Source organism: Aspergillus niger (assembly GCF_000002855.4).
Source record: "Aspergillus niger supercontig An05".
In the NCBI taxonomy this organism is placed as follows: domain Eukaryota; kingdom Fungi; phylum Ascomycota; class Eurotiomycetes; order Eurotiales; family Aspergillaceae; genus Aspergillus; species Aspergillus niger.
In genome coordinates this window covers 165007-181500 of record NT_166521.1, presented here as the reverse complement: position 1 = coordinate 181500, position 16494 = coordinate 165007, and the positions used below count along the sequence as shown (strand labels likewise).

General features: G+C 51.1%; 4 protein-coding genes across 4 annotated transcripts; 1 reads left to right on the top strand and 3 right to left on the bottom strand.

Moving 5' to 3' along the window:
* Positions 1-20: 20 nt before the first annotated feature.
* On the bottom strand, positions 21-5435 carry An05g00625 (uncharacterized protein; the record flags this gene model as incomplete). Its single annotated transcript, XM_059747861.1, has 1 exon — positions 21-5435. One exon carries the CDS (start codon positions 5433-5435, stop codon positions 21-23), a length of 5415 nt encoding a protein of 1804 aa, XP_059600748.1.
* A 134-nt stretch (positions 5436-5569) lies between these two features.
* Positions 5570-6384, top strand: An05g00620 (hypothetical protein; the record flags this gene model as incomplete). Its single annotated transcript, XM_059747860.1, has 4 exons — positions 5570-5746; positions 5791-5971; positions 6138-6178; positions 6223-6384. The coding sequence occupies 4 exons, from the start codon at positions 5570-5572 to the stop codon at positions 6382-6384; spliced, it is 561 nt and encodes a 186-aa protein (XP_059600747.1).
* Positions 6385-8439: 2055 nt separating this feature from the next.
* Positions 8440-10935, bottom strand: An05g00610 (uncharacterized protein; the record flags this gene model as incomplete). Its single annotated transcript, XM_059747859.1, has 5 exons — positions 8440-8656; positions 8727-9273; positions 9329-9528; positions 9585-9665; positions 9755-10935. The coding sequence occupies 5 exons, from the start codon at positions 10933-10935 to the stop codon at positions 8440-8442; spliced, it is 2226 nt and encodes a 741-aa protein (XP_059600746.1).
* A 452-nt stretch (positions 10936-11387) lies between these two features.
* An05g00600 (uncharacterized protein) lies at positions 11388-12128 on the bottom strand (the record flags this gene model as incomplete). The annotated part of the gene is made up of 1 exon (XM_059747858.1): positions 11388-12128. The coding sequence occupies one exon, from the start codon at positions 12126-12128 to the stop codon at positions 11388-11390; it is 741 nt and encodes a 246-aa protein (XP_059600745.1).
* Between the last annotated feature and the right edge of the window lie 4366 nt (positions 12129-16494).

Here is a 16494-nt window from a genome sequence, read left to right as displayed (position 1 = left end):
ATGGGAAAAACAACCAAGCACTATACCTTCTCAAACTCCGACGATTTACCAGATTCCATCATGTCTTCGTATCTTTGTCGACGTCTCTCTTCCCTTCGTTGCCTGCTAGACTTATAATGTTCAACGTTAATGTTCTCCGCGTCATCCTGCTTGCGAGACTCGCCATCCAGCCCGTCTCCTCGACTGGAGCTGCGATGCCGCGATGATTTCTCTCTACGTCCAGACCCGATCTCCGATTGGACTTCACGAGAGGCATGTTTATCAGCAAAGGATGTCTCTTTGTCTTCTACCGGTGCTGAAACTCTTGACCCAAAAAGATTGCTCAAGAAACCGCCGGGCTTTGTCTCCTTCGTCTTTTCTTCCAGCCTGGCGGGCGAAGAGGTGATGGAAACTGCGTCTTCATAGTTGTCGCTACTACTGCGCTTGGAACGCCTCTTCCGTCGCTTCTTCTTCCCTTCACCTCCATCAGCCCCGACTGTGATTGGATCAAAGTCATCGTCGTTTGGCTCGATGTCACCGCTGCTCTGCTCTGGAGTGTCTCGCAATGGCGAAGGGCCATCCTCCTTGGTTCCAGGCCCTGACACGAAGTAAGGAGAATCGCGCTCTTGCGTGGAGGTCGAATCGCTCGTTTTCCCCTGCTTCTCCATTGACTCTTCTGGCTCGAAACCACCGGGCATAGAAAGGACCTCCACGGGAATCTCAGAAACGCCCTTGCTGGCGGGCTCCAGGTTTGGCTGATTAGCAGGGCTGTCGCTAGCATTACGCTCTTTCCTGCGGCTGAGGTGCTCGATAACTTCTTGCGCAATAGATTGCCGGGGCTCATTAGCAAGCTCTTCACCAGTACGAGGTCTAGGCTCTGAAAAGAGGGGACCATCCTCGATGCGGTACTCTGGTGCCATCTGGATGTTCTCGTCATCGTCTGGCGTCTCGACTTCGCCTTCCACAAATCCATGAGGCACGGACCGTGGCACGGGCGCTTCTTCCCAGGGTGACACAAACTGCACCTTCGGCTCCGAGGTAGGAGGAGAGCGCCTGGTATGGAAGGTGGGATCATCCGTTACAAGCGAAGGGTCAAAGCCTGCAGCTGCAGTTGCAGCAGCAAGTGCAGCCGCGAACTCGATATCTGCTCCCACCATGCTTGGGGCCTCCTTAGTTGCAGATTGGGTAGAGGAGCTTGGCGGCATCTCCCGTGCAGTGTCTGCGGTAATAGGCTCAACCTCTTCAATGTGCTCGAGAACTCTAGTCTCCTGGTCGATAGATTCATGCTCGGAAGATGTCGAGGGCACTTCGTACTCATGCGTCTCATGCTTGCCCCATGATACTCGTGAGCCGGTTGTTTGCCGTTCAAAACTGTTCTCCTCTTCGTGCCGTCCAGGGATCAATATGATTGGCGTCGCCCTGGCGGAGCCAACCTGGCTATGGGGGGGTGTTGGCTCAGTAAGCGTTAGTCCGGGTACAGGCCACGGCAAGCCATTGTAATCAGGGTGTGGTTCCTCTGTTACAACAGCAGATTCGTTGGCAGGCTCTACTTCGATAATGGTTGGCATCGAGGTGGGCTCTCGGCGTGTGTAGGTATCAGGACTGTAGCGTAGCTCTTCAGGGGCGAAGAATTGAGCATAGTCCTCGTAAACGGGCTTTGTGCGAGGAAGTGGGCGGGATTGCCGGGGCCTCACATCCTCTGGCAGGCGGTCCATCTGCGAAGGCACATCTGTCACGGTTCTTCCACTTTCCGACATTGGCAGACTTGATGCAATAGACTCTGAATCGGAAACGCGGCGCCTCTCTGCTCGACGCTTTTCACGACGCTCCTCGTGCCGACGTTGGCTCGCGGTCTCGGAGGAATCATCGTTCGAACTTCTTGAACGCATCGTGCCAAAAGCAACACCACCTATCGCTCCTACAGCAGCAGCACCTATCAATGACGAGGAATCTTTCTCGCTTCGTGAACTTTCTTCCTCGGTTCTTGACTTTTCATATTCACGTTCTCTCTGCTGGCTCGCTCGACGCTCAGCATCCCGAAGCGCCATTTCTTGCTCTCTATCAACGAGTCGCACTCCTTCACCGGCATCGCCCTCGCGTTTCAGACTCTCGAGGCGATTTGCACGTCGCTCCTTGTTAGCCTGCTCCTCAGTCAAGTCAAACTGTACCGAGGCCTGGTCTTTCAATGTCGAGCGACGTCTAAAGCTTGACGTGGACGTTCTCTCAAGCGGCTCTGCGTGAAAGACCGGAGAGGAGTCACTACGCCGGTGTGCCCGACTGATTCTTGAAGAGATATCACTTCGTTCAGCATAGTCTGCGGTCCTCTGGTTCCACCTGTCGCTTCTCGATGGGGTTTCGTAAGGCATGAAAGCGCTTGCAGGAGTAGGGTGTATATCAGGTACGCTATAGGAGGGGATGGATTCGCCTTGAGAAGTGTATACCGCCTGCGAGACCGGTGTCACTGGCTGTGGCTGCTGCAGGGGAATGGGCCCTGGTCGGACCAATGTCGGCTGGGAAGGAGGTTGAGATGACACCTTCATGGCGTCGAAACGCGAAGGGTCACTGGTGGGAATAGGAGCCACATGTTGAAGGCTTCCAGTACTACTTGCAGCATCGTGACTGGACACCTTGGAGTCCCGGTGGTATGCAGATGCTAAGGCGGCCGTACCGAGACCAGCTGCGACCGCAGCTTCTGCGGGGAAGCGGTTCTCCGAGGAGCGAGACCTTCTCTTCTTCTGCTTCTTCTTAATCTTCTTGCTTCCCCAATTCCAAGGCCATCTCGATGTTCCGGAATCAGACGAGTGAGAGTCAGTGCTGGGGAAATGACCACTTTCGCCGAACGCAAGGCCGGAGGTGACACTTGACGAGGACTGGTCACCTGAGTCAAGATCTTCCCAGCCTTCATCATTAGCAGCAGATGACTCATAATCAGACCGACCGGATCGAGACTCCTTGGCGACAAGGATCTCCCCAGTGCGCCGATGTCCTCGATGAGATGAGGCGGCCAGTGCTGTGGCGGCTGCGCCTAGACCCAGTAAGGCAGCATCCATATCTGTATCCGTTTTCTTCTTGCTTCGCCTGTTGGACTTACCTGACTGGCGCTTCGCATATGCAGACCCAAACGCCAGATCCGCATCGAGTGATGATGAAGAAGAATTATTATTGCTGAACGAGAAGATGCTCTTGCGCCTCTTGGTCCGGCGCTTGCGGCGGTTCTCGGATGATGCAGTGAAGAACGAACTGAAGCCACTACCCACAGTCTTTCGGGCGGGCCTCGAAATATCCACGAAAGATTCATCAGAAGAAGATGCCTTTCTGGGCTTCCTTCCCCTCGAAGATGCACTGCGGCTCCTGCTTCTGTGGCGGGATTCGTATTCTGACACGGCCGCTGTTCCAACTGCCACACCCAGGGCCGCATTCCTCAGGGCAGCCTGTCGCTGACTTCTAGATGAAGAACGGGAGCGAGACCGAGAACGTAGTCGAGATCCTTCATATCTGCTGAGTTTTGAGTCCGAATGATAGGAGCTGTGATCGGTATGTTCCCGCGATCGGCTTCGATGGGACCGTCTGTAAACACCGCGAGAGGTCTGGCTTCGTCGACCAGCTGTGGAAGCGCCTTCACTTTCGTGAATCGAATGCCGAGAGCTCGCCACCTCACCCGTTCGAATGCTATAAGACTCGTCGAACTCCTTACTACTGAAGATGGATTTAACCGCATATCCACCAAGCAGCCCGGGCAACCATGAGTTTCTCGACGACCTTTTGCGACGCCTCCCTTCGTCCTCCGACGACGAGTAGCGGCTTGCCTTATCAACACGCGATCCATTACTGTACCGATCAGCAGAGCGACGGCGAGGCTTATGGTTATGCCTGCGAGGTGCGTCTTGAGATGTCGTGCCGGGCTCAAAGCAATATTTGCAAACCCCGATAGATTCCGTGTAATCCTCGAACATGCCGACGCCTTCTGGGTCCTTCCAGAAATTGATGAATTTGTCCAAGGGGCCTTGTTGACGTTGTTGAAAAGCCAAACCTCCGGATTGGAAAGGAGCACCGTGGTATACTGCAGCATGATCTGGGTGTAGCGGACTTGCCGCATACCCCGCCGCCGCCGCCGCCGCCGCCGCCGCCGCCGCTGCCGCAGGTCCTGCAGCAAAGGGTGACATGTTCTGCGGAGGGGGAAATGACGGGGTTTCTGGGTAGGCCGGGAGTACATCCTCGTAGTTTTGCATATTGTACTGGGAAGAATGCTCAACGCTTGCGGAGGACTGATGATGTTGGCTCATCATATAACCGGCTGCTGCACCGGCGGCGGCGGCGCCAACTGCAACACCCCCTCCATGGGAATGAGGAGGCTTTGGAGGGCTGGATGTGGTAGGTGGCATGTAGGTTGCAGGGGATTCCGAGATAGTGTGCCCTGGGGGATCCATAACCTCAGCTCCTGACATCGTCGTTGCAGTGGTAACGGCAGGTGGGCTAGAGATTCCAGCCGTCTGTACCGAGGGCCTTGGCGGTCTTGACAATTTTGGTGGTTTCGGGGCAGAGGCAGATGGTGTTGCTTCGGGCTGTTCCATTCCCAACTCAGCGTCATCCATAAAGTAGGCCGCAGCAGCGCCGACCTGGCCCATGCTACTTGGCTCTGGCGGTGGGTTTGCGGTAGGCGATGCTGTCATGAGATGCGCTTGGTCGCTGGCGGCAACCAACGGAGGTTTAGGTCGAACCCCGGGCTGGTCTTGGACAGACTGTCCCTGATCACCGTAATAATCAGCTGCTTCTCCTGCAGGGTTTGGCGGTAGGTAAGGCTCAGCAACGTATGTCGGGAACTGGCCAGGAAACTGCTGTGTTACATGAGGGTCGTAGAATGCGGTTGCATGCGGCGGACTGGGCATTGAAGTGGTTGGCATTGCCTCAGTAACTGGAGGGTACGTATGAGGGCTCGCGGTGGCGAAATCGCCAGGGGAAGGAGGCATGCCCGGAATTACTGGGGATGCATACAGATCGCCTGACTGAGTACGTTGTCGTTCCCGCCGATCGCCATCACGCTCACGCTCACGACTCGGCGACCGGGCTCGTTCGCGCCTGTGGGAGCTTTTCCCTTCTCCGTCTCCATTGTCTCGGTATCGATCGCGACGGTCGGTGGTGTCGTTTGAGTCTTGACGCCGGGGCGCGCGTTCGACCACCACCCGATCGGATTCGATGGGGGTGCCCTGGTCTGCTGTCGCATAGCTCGAGGCTACCGAGTCGCCTGCCACACTTGGAGCATAGCGCTTATTCCGGCTGCTGGAGGATCGGTAGTTGGACAGATCACCCAAGCCACGATCACGGTCGTCACCCCGTGAGGACTTGCGGCTTACCGTCGAAGATTTCGAGTCGGTTCTGCGGCGGCTGCTACTCTTGGAGCTCGAGGAGCTGCGGACATCCGAGGACGAGCGACCCCCGCCCAAAAGGGCTTTGAACATGGTGGGCAGAGAGCGATCAAAGCTCTAGCGACTCAGGCAACCATGTGGAATAGAGGGTAGACGCGGTCGCCTAATTGAGCAATCGAACCAAGCAGGAGTGGATTGAAAGGGAAAGGAGGGTAAAAGAATTAAAGATGAATAAAAGAAATCGTAACAATCGTAACGGGGTCGTTAGATGGAGAAAGGAGAGACCGTATGAGCGAGGTGAAGATGGGAGTGGAAGGGAAAGAGGTGATGAATTGAAGATGAGAAAGAAAGAGGCGGGCGGGTATAGATCGGCGGCGATTGTTTTTGCGACGGGCGGGAGGAAAGTAAACAAGTGAACCGTGGTTCTTTTTTTCTCGGGAAGTCGGAGGGTCCCCCAAGCTGGAGCGGAGACCAAAAGCCAGAGAACCACGGTCAGCCTTTCAGCACAAAAGCAACAGAAGAAAAAGAGGCGGGCTGGCAAGCGCTCGGTTGCTCCAGACAATCAGCCACTAACAGCTTTAGCGTGATGGGCCAGGATGGGGCACGGTGGATGAGCAACGAGCGAGGGAGTCCGTGAGTAAGTAACTAGTTTCGGGCTGGGTTAATAATCTCATCATCCAAAAGGTAGTTAGTTACAGAGTAGTAAGTATGAGACCATGAAAAAAATGTAACCCAAAGAAGGATGATATAAAATGCATGAGATGATAAGATGATGATGATAGGAATCTTTTCTAGACTTGCGAATCTCTGACGTGCTAAACAACAAGGAATGTGGGGTATGTTTTGCGATCGATCAGATGCGGGCGGGTGGTGATGGCAGCATTCATCGGATCTGAAGGGGAAAGATGGAGATGGAGATGGTGAGAATGCACTTACAGTACAAGAAGTTAGTCTGAGGTCATGGCACACTCAAGCCCTTCTCTCAATCCTTCCATTTCCTGCGAGGGAACCAGCGAAATGCGAGGGAATCGGAAGGAAATGAACAAAACTCGCGGTGAGGCTGGGGAGGTGGCCGGGGAGTCCCGGGCACGTGCCGGGGCCCATCGAAGAGGCTGGCTGGACCACGATTCATTCATTCATTCCTGACCTTTCATGACTTACTTTCTTTTACTGGGATCCTCCTAGTCTCAACTAAGTACTAACTAAGTAAGTAGTTTCCTTCCCCAAATCGCCCGATTGGCAACCACTTCAGTGACTGCTGCCACTTAAGCTCCTTCATTAGCTGATACGTCATATATCGTCCCATTCAGAGCTGAGCTGACTTCCTCTACGTACCCAAGTCTAGTACTTACTTAGTAACTTCCAAACATGTAACTACTACGCTTTTAACACTTCAAAGCACATCCTTCATGCATACAACCTGTTCACAACCTATTCAAGGAAATAAAGATACGCTTACCGAACAAGAAAAATTAACCTCCTATGCGAAATCCCGATTAATACAAATTAGTTTATCTAGCAGCAGGAACTTTACTTAACTACATACATCCAACATCTGCATGCACGACATACCTCTCTAATCTCAGCCGTGCAGACACTCCTTCGACTGAAACAATGAACAACATGACTACGCCAATATTGACCACGTCTCATAAAATAAAGAATACTCGTCAGGAAGACATGTAAACACCCACTTATCGATTACAAAGTACATCCACTCCCTCCATATCCCCCTGCGTGCAACTTATGCTTGAGGAAGGGCGCGTCTAGCGATCATTTAGACACAGTAGATACTAGAAGGTAGCTAGCTAGCTCATCGGCAAGGTGGATTCAGTGCTACTAAGTAAGCTGCGACTCGACCACCTCAACAACAGACCCCGAGACACCTCAAGCAACACCAATTCAGTATCTACTGGCAAAGGGAAGTTGTCAGCTGAATTCTAGTTTTCACCTTTTGGGTACTGCATGCTCGGGATGGTCACGCATCTTAAAGGAACACCCGAGGATGGCCCGCTCACCCACCCCTTCCAATGAGTGAGTGACATGCAGCATTAGCTGAGCCCACTATGGGGTGTGTGTACAAAAACTGACAACTGGCCGGGCGATTGATTATCTGCATGCCATGCCAGAGACCGAAAAGGAGCCCACGGTGCATATGAGCTATTCACGTTAGCAGCCGAGATGATCTGGGCGAATCAAACATTTCCCAATCGGGATGCCAGCGCATTTGGATGCTCTGGCCGAGCACCACTCATGGCCTCGACAACAAGCCATGCCCGTTTGCTTGGTGCAATGAGCATCTGCCACTAAACTCTACATCGGTCACAGTGGTACCTAGTCTGACTGATCATCCTGTCTTCAAAATATCCTCTGTCTCCAACGCGATTCCACGCCCACATCGGCCCGGTTCCCTCATGGGGGAACTGAGGGACAGAAAAGAAAGGAGGTAAAACTTCTATCAGAAAAAACAAATAGATAGTCATGCACTGTACGGCCGTAATTGGAATCCTCGAGTGTACTGTACGCGGGGTGAATCCTTGATCCGCTGAAATGCAATCAGACATCCCTCCCAATCCGTTTCCTGTCTGCGAACAGCAGGATGCAAGTCGACGCCACTAGAAACTCCATAAAAAAAAAAAAAAAGCAAAATTTGATCCCACAACAATCCAATCCCAAAAATATCAATGGCAGAAAATTGCCAGAACTATGACGGTAATGTTAATCTCAGATAGCCGCCTCTCCCTTTCACATGCATGGGACAAAGAACAAAGATGCATATCACAGACGCTGCGAGAAATCACCAATTATCAACGAGGGGAAACCGAGCCAGCCAGCCACCATGCAGCTCTCCCCGTATATAACATGCTGTATCACAATGCCAATCGGGGAGATGTGGTCTAGTATCCTATGGAGAAAGATGCAAGGAACATTCCTTTCCCGCTAAGTGTATTGATCCGCAAGTTCATGTGAAGAAACAAAGAAAAAAGAAAAAGAAAGAAAAAAAAAAGGCAAAAAAGCAAAATCAGGTGCATGGGGCCATCTCTACGCCTCGATGGCCCTGAGGCAACGCGAAAATTTTGAGCCCCTGCTGTCAGTATTATAACGGAGCCACGATATCAGCTGGCTCCCCAAAGATCTTCTCGTATATCTCGCTGAGAATCTTTGCATCGGCTCGTAGGGTTGGCGATATCTCGCGGCTTTGGAGGAGAAAGCGTATGGTTCGCTTAAATAACCGATCGAGGTCGTTCCGATCAACCAGCTCTGAGAGACTTGACATATACGTGGCCGACAATACCAGCATGTTACCGAATTGACTAGCACAGCATCAGCAAGGTCAGCGACGTCCACTATCCGGCTTCACACTCCCTTTTGGGCTCCACTTACGCATGAGCTGTGCCGAAGATATTAGTTACTACCGGCCGGCCTGTGATGCCATCAAAGGCCTCGGTACTCAATATGGCGGAGTCTATGCATACTTTGCACGCTCTTCGTAACTTCGGATTGAGGTCGCGATATGCGAGTGCTGGTCGCGATCCTGTCGGAGCGGGGGTTGGCGTCGGTGCCGATCGACCCATAGGGCCAACATCACTAGACAATCGTGCCATATTGATAGCACGTTGGCTGTGCGCCATTGAGGGCGAAACCTGCTGCGACTTGGCTCCCGACATCGCCGATCCTGTAGGGGAATCCACTGATGCCGATCGACCGTTTTCGGTGGGATGTGAATGATGCAGAGCCCAGTAAAGGAGTGGACGATGGATAATGTATCGTGCACCGTAGTACTTAGCTCGCATCCGAGCCACATTAATATCCTCATGTGGAGGGTCCGTGTCCTTCCATCTCATTATGTCAGGTAAGCTGCTTCTCCACAGTTCAAGGTTCATGCTCAGAATCTCCTGTACGTTAGCAGACCACCTGTTCTCATTCTGTTCTGCAGAGAAGCGTTAGTACAGCCAAGGGCTCCTGCCTGCCTAAGATCAACTTACTTTCGACTTTGTATAGATCGGTGTGAACACGGTTCAGAACCTTTCTCAAATGGATCTGGGCAGAGTAGAAAAACATCATCATGGTGTTCGGAGCAGCAGGGTCGTTAGGTAGAGAGAGAGTTCGGCCCTTTGGCAACTCAATCCGTGCTTCCGCGCGAGATATACCACTAGCCGGAAGATCTAGTTCGGCAAGGATGTCGCTATATGAATGACTTATTAGTACTCATGGATCGCATAATGAGAGCAACGTGCTTACCTCTCGAGCTGCAGGCAGGTCCAGTACGCAAAGTTATATAGGTCTTTCAGCGGGCCGTCATTCATTTGTTCATACCGTTTCCTGAGACTGGTTAGCACGGGATTTTTCTTGCAAACTCCTGGTGTTCAGGGTGAAAAAGAGAAAGAAGAGTAAAATAGGAAAATACATACGATCGGACAAGCACTTGGCATGCTCTGGCCGCCTGGTAGATCCATCCATGGCTCTGGAAAGGATGTGCTAATTGTCCCGCATAAAGTCCTGCTAGTAAGGCTGCTTGAACATGGTACAGCCCGTTCGCGCCTTGCAAACTCCCCAAGATCTGTGCGGCGTACGCATAATATGCCAAGCCAGGAATGACATCCACGTTCCTTAAGTGACTATTATCCGGGTATGGCGACCGATCGGAAGCAGCCTTCTGCCCCCCGGTAGCAGATGAAAATGAATGGTTACTTGTCTGCGAGAAGAAACTTCCCTGGGACTGCATAACTAGTTCTGTATCTGCCGATGATAGCATGCTGCGTGTAGAGGGTCCAGGAATCCGCTCCTTTTGAAAGTCCACGGGCGTGTCAGTAACTGGACCAGGGATGGCTCCCGGAACTTCACAAATACTGCCAAGTGCAAGAACCAAGAGAACAATAGCATTTTCCAGTGACTTCTCCACGCGACGTCCGCTAGAGCCTTCGTGTTTGGCACCAGGAGAAAACTGGATGTCGCATCCGCCACCATGTAGCGTATCGCAAGAACGCTTCCTTTTCGCACCGCGTGGAATGTCGCCGGGCGTATGGCTGTTCAGGATGTTTACCGGAACAGAAACGTCAGGTGAGCAGTATTTCTGAATGAATGATTCGATGCTTGCGCTCAATTCGGTCAGGTTGATAAATGGATGAAGCTTATGCATGTGGTTCAGGTAGCTTTGATGATAACGACGAACGGTTTTGGCATCAGTGCTGAATATCCCGAAATCATCAATACTGGGTCCGAGTGGTTTGAGATGAGTGCCATTTTGGACAGCGCCTGGGTTCCACTGGCCGCTAGCAGGAGCACCATTGCTGTAACTTTGATCCCAGTTGGACCGGGACGATGATGATGAGAATGTCATTGCTGGGCTTTCACTAGTATCGTGTCCTTCACCGCGGCTGTAAACGAGAATCAATCCTCGCTCCTCTTCCAGCTTCATAACATAATCTTCATCGTACTCTCTCGGTTCGAGAAGAGCCTTGATAGACGGCCACGAAAGCAACTTGTGGGCTGCAGTGGTATGCTCAACGGGAATTGAAAGATCACCGTCTTCACCCTGTGGAATCACTTCCCCTTCGGCTCTTTCAAGCTCCTGTCCGACGATCGCGTTCATGTCTTCTTCTTTGGTTTCCGTTTTTTGTAAGATATCAGGTATGTCCGCTTTCGATATCCGAGGAATGGCTTGCTTCTCTGTCGTCTCCTTGGTGCTTATCGCTTTAGCCTCTTTCAACCGAGGATACAGCTGAGTGAGTTGATTCGTGTGCTCGACCTGGAGTGCATTAATGCGATCGATTTTTTCGATGAGACCGTCTTCCAACTGAGAGATACGGTCCAGAAGAAGCTGTGTTGCCTTTTCTTGCCTGGATACGTCGTCAGCACATGTCCATCGAACTATTAGAGTGGCAATTGCCGGGCCACGGACTTGTGAGGGGGAACTTCTTTATAAACACATATCAAGTTGTTCTCCTTGCAATGGCTACAAGCAGGCCGGCCTTCATCGCACTTGGCCTTTCTCGTTCGGCACTGATCGCAGGCCTTCAAAGACAGCAAAAGCTCACGAGTTAGTCAGGGTTTCCCGATCAATATCTCAGCTAACTTCGCTGCAAGGAGACAATTCACCTGTTGCGCCCGAGCGGCCTTTCGCTGCTGGCGTATCCCGTACGCCTGGTTTCCGTAAAGACCTGAATCGTACGGCGTAGGAGTATGCGACAAATGCGGAACCGGAGTGGGATACTGAGTCGGGGGTAACGTGTGGGCGGGGAGCGGAGCGTCCCCATTGCTGTGAGGCTCCTGAGGTGTAAAAGACATCCGTGAGCGATAGTCGGGGGGTGCTGAATGAGGGGCGGCCTCATGGGGAGTTCCATTCATAGGACGAAAGCTGGGATGAGGAGTGGGGGCTTCTGGAGGGGTATGCACGGGGCCAGGCAAACTGCCCTGTCGGCCATATGGGACTTCTGGTGGGAGCTGCGGCAGCTCACGGTTTGGGTTCATCGGGTATCCGTGGGGTGGGAGCGCAGGCTGAGGAGCATTCGATGTGCGACGCTGGTCCGCGGGATGTCCGTCATAAGAAGACGAGTACGGAGGGCGCCATGGCTGCTCGTAGACTGCTGGAGCACTGGGCGGACCATGCGATCCGTCCAGAGGTTGTACGCGATGCATTGGCGACGGAGGGCCAGAACCGGCAAGAAAGACTTTCTGCTTGTCGTTGATCGGGACGACGTCGGCGTTCAAGAGGCCCCGATTATGGCCACTAATTCCTGGTTGCCGCGGATCCACGGTGGATAGTCGACTCAGTGGGATAGTCATACAGTCAGGAGGACATGATGTCCCAGACAAGCATCAAAAACTCAGTTGTGCGACCGGAGAGTATTGGGTGGAACGTGCAAACGCAGAAAGTTTCCGATTCGGGGAATGGGCAGAATGGTACGAATGCTAATGTCGGTGCTATTCGATCCGTGGTTCTTTGTTTCAGAGTCCGCAATATTCTGGTTACTGTGTTGAGCGCAACCCAGGGAGCATAGAAGGCAGGCGCAATTCAAGATTCAATGGACGCGCGAGGAGGGGTAGAAAATCAATCAGCGAGAGAGCCTGACGCAAGCAGCCGGTAGCTTCTTTTTTTCAATAGTTAGCTTAGCATGGATTAAGTAGCAGCGGTTGGGAAGAACAACGGTCAAACGATCAGCGAACCAAGGCAAACAATAACCCGGTTGGGGAGCAAACAGGGGAGGGAGGGAGGAGGGGGGTGGGAGGGAAAGCGGAGCGGAACAGGAGTGACAGCGGTTAATAACAAAAGTAGTGAGTACTAGTAGAAAGTCATGAATAGTAGTAGCATGAAAATAGCTGTGAGGGTGGGGAAAGGTGCGAAATAACTGGAGAAAGGCAACGGCGCTGTTTCGTAATGAGAACAATAATAAGATGGGAAAATATAAGTTAAAAAAGGATGATCATCAGACAAAAGCAGATGCAATAGCGTGCGAGGGCTAAGAGATAGTAAAAGTAGTAGCAGACAGGAAGTATAGCTTGACAGGGGAGAAAGAGAGTGAGAGTGAGAGGGGGGTGGAGGTGGAGGACAAGAAGCGATCCGCGCCGCGACTAAAGGTAATCAATCAATGTCTGCGATGGACACACCGACCCTGGCCGGCAGTTGGGCAAACTAGGTAGTAGTATCACCAGTCAACTTCAGTAGGTAGAGATGGAAAGTAGCCACCTTAGTGTAGGTACCCTACTCCCACTGAAGGAGCGGTCATTCAGCAGGTACCGGCCTAACTACTAGTACCAGTAGTAGTCAAATACCATAGGGAATTTCCTGGAAACCCGAGATGACCTCGCCACGCAAGTCAACGGGGTCATCGGGGGTGACAGCCAGGAATCAAATCATACCGATACCAAAATAACAGGAATTTGAAAAACGAGCCCGAGGCAGATGACAGAGGGTGGGAACAGGAAAGAAAAAATAATAATAATAATAAAAACAATGTAAATGTAAATGAAAATGGGCACTGTAAGAAAACTAAAAAGCAAATAAATCAAAGCCAAAGAAAAGGATCGATGGCACAGAGTAGGTAAGAAAAAAAGAAAAGAAAGAAAAGAGGGTGGTATGTATACGTACTTAGACACAAGTGTTTCGAATCGCCCCAAAGATAAATGGAACGAATAACTAGTTGGTAGTTAGTAGTGAGATGGAAAAGTAGTGATAATAATAATAACAATAATACCGCCGGGCGGGTTTTAGCACTGGTTCTGGCGCTTTCCGATCGAGTGGAAGGAAGCAAGTAGTAGTAATAATAGTAGTATAGGTCGGGTGCGGTGATGGTAGGAGTAGATAGATAGTAGGTAGTATTCCTTAGCTAAGGTAGCTAAGCCAAGCTGTCGGGTCGCCCGGTGCAAAAACAGGTCGATCGAACGGTGGGAAGCGTCGTAGTAGAGCTTTGTTGGCGGGTGTCTTTTTCCTTAATAAGAAGAAAAAAAGAAAAGACAGAGGGAAAAAAAAAAAAAAAAAAAAGGGTCGAGGGATTCGGAGGGGTTCCTAAAAGACGGCCGGACGTCTGGAAGGAAAGTCGATGGATCCTCGAACGGGATTAAACTCGAAATAGCAGGTTGACCAAACAAGACTTCCCGTCCGGTCAGTCTTGGAGGAGCGAAAAGTTAAGTTGCTCAGAGTCAGTCCGGGAGTAGTAAGTGGTAGGTCGGCAGGAGTGGATTGATGGATGGATCTGATGGGTAAAAGGCGGAAGTCGAATCTTGCGGGAACACCAACGATGAGAAGGTTAGTTAGGGGGTATGAGCAAGAAAGAGGAGGAGAGAAGGGAGGATAAAATAACTAATAGTTAATGGAAACGCAAATGACAAGGGAAGTGAACTATCAAGCAAACGAGCGATCCAGCGGAGGCTGATAGGCCTTGAAGAGTGTGGCAGATGAAGAGGTCTGCTTGCCCCTCTCTGTTCCCTTCTTTCTGGTGGAGGGAGGGGGGTTATTGGGCCCATAGAAGACCCGGAGCGCGCAAAGAGTAGTGGCAGCTAGGAAATATGGGCGATTTGCTGCTTCTGCAATTCCTTACAGATGATGGGAAACGATGCTGATAATAGTTGAGTTGCGCACCTTTCAATCGCAGATGTCTCCAGTGGGCTGTTGAGATGAACTGCTTTTCTTCCCTTTTTTCGTTGCCTTGATTTCCTCCTCTCTTCTGATGTTTCGCCTTTGCTTTCCTCTGGGTTTCCTTTATTTTCTTTTTTTTTAATCTTTCTTTTGGTGCACGCCTTCTGAGGGGACTGGGTCTTGTAACCCTGAACCAGGATCCTGGTTTGCATGAATTAACACAAGCCACCTGAATTGACAGATCGCCTTTCTAATTCGTCTGGGCAGTCCTGCTTTTTCTTTTTCCTTCTTTTTCTTTTTTACTCCTGCTAAAAAGAGTAAAATAGAAATTGAGGGAAGCGAAAATCGGAAGGACAAGCAAAAGACAAAAAGGGAAAACAGTACGTAGTGAGAATTCCCCTTCAATATTTTTTTATTCTCTTTTTATTTGATTTTCCCTTTTTTTTTTATTTTTTTATTTTTTTTTCCTTCTCACATTTCATTATTTTTCTTTTTCCTCTTTGGTTTCTTCAATATCTCAGTTTCGGCCTCTGACTTCTGGTGACAGACCAGAAAACAAAAAGGGCAGAAAGTGGAGCCGCAAACTGGAGCTGAACCAAGACGGGCTAAAACGAGATTCGCAAAATAAAGAAGAAATGAGAACCCACTTACAACCAGCTGTGGTGCAGTCTTGGAAGACTGAAGGAACTGACTGGGTACCGTCGGTTTTTCGATCTATTGGGGGCCCGCAATCAGCTCCGGTCGTCCTCAGTGCCACATGGATGGGTGGACTGGAGAATAATTAAGGAAAGGCGCTCAAACACACACACCCAACGTCAACCGCTCTCCGTTGGCGGTGGATTACAAGTAGTAGTATTCAATGGCGTACGGGTCCGATTGGGAACGGTTTTTCCTCGGAAAAGGACTTAAAAGAGGTGAGCAGATTGTGAAATGATCGGTGCCCAATACTTCGAGGGGTAATAACTCCCGTGGCGGAAAGGAAGGAGGTCAATCAATCTGAGTGGTGATGATGATGGTGTAAATTGAGGGGAAACTCATTATATGTTTCCGCCTGAGGGGGAGGAGAGCCTGAGAGGCGACGGTAAATAGGTAGTCGTCTCTTGTCCTATCACACCCGGTGAGTCGATAGGACGCTTCTAGCGACTCGTAGAACTCCGGAAAGACAAAACTGAAACCACAAGTGAAATCGACAATCAGAAAACCAGCCACAGCAGATGGTAAGGCATTCAATTATCCCTCCCAAGGGCCGATTAGATGGATGACTCAACCAGGCGGTAGCACGGAAGTTTACTTGTGTACACACTCGAGACATACTTGCTGTCAACACACACGCGCGCAGCCTCTCGGCTTCATTCTTTCGGTCTGTTGGTGCCCATCCTCTTCTAATCCTGTGATTCGGCTTAATTCACCTGATTATTGGCAAGGGGGATGCTCTCTGCCCTATCTTCTTCACCTACGGGACGGACTCAAATCTAGAAGTCAATTTGTCCCTACAACGGTGTCCGATAGGAGCGCCCTGAATGGCATGCTACAACGATGAAAAGCCAAGCATTATTGTCTACCTGGATTATGGCAGATGAAAATGAGCAGGAACGGCAGAAGTGCCCAGGACAAATGGTGCCCTGACTCGGAGTATGAAGCCAAACGGGAGTGAGGTATGCATGATGCGACCCAGGAGGGAGGGGGAAAGGGGAGACCTGAACGACTTTTCGGTGCCCCACGCAGGAGCAGAAGACGGTGAGCACCCTTCACCTTGCTTCGGGTGTCACTTGGCCATTGGAATCAAGGGTTTGACTTGCTTCGCCAATGCCGTGCGCTCAGATATGCACAAGGCAGACTCAATAGAGTTCTGCATGGATTAAGGAGCTGAGGGGCGCTTCTAAAAGGCGGAGAAGAAACATATCGGGACACGCTGGTCCTGGAAATTCCCGAAGACGAGAGCATCCAATTCCAAGGTAGACCTCGTTCTTCTTTTTATCATAAATTAACCTAGAGCTGGGTGCAATTCTACACACTCCCAAGCAGCCCTGTAGATTAACCAACTAGCCACTCCTGGGGTCCATACCGGTTATGATC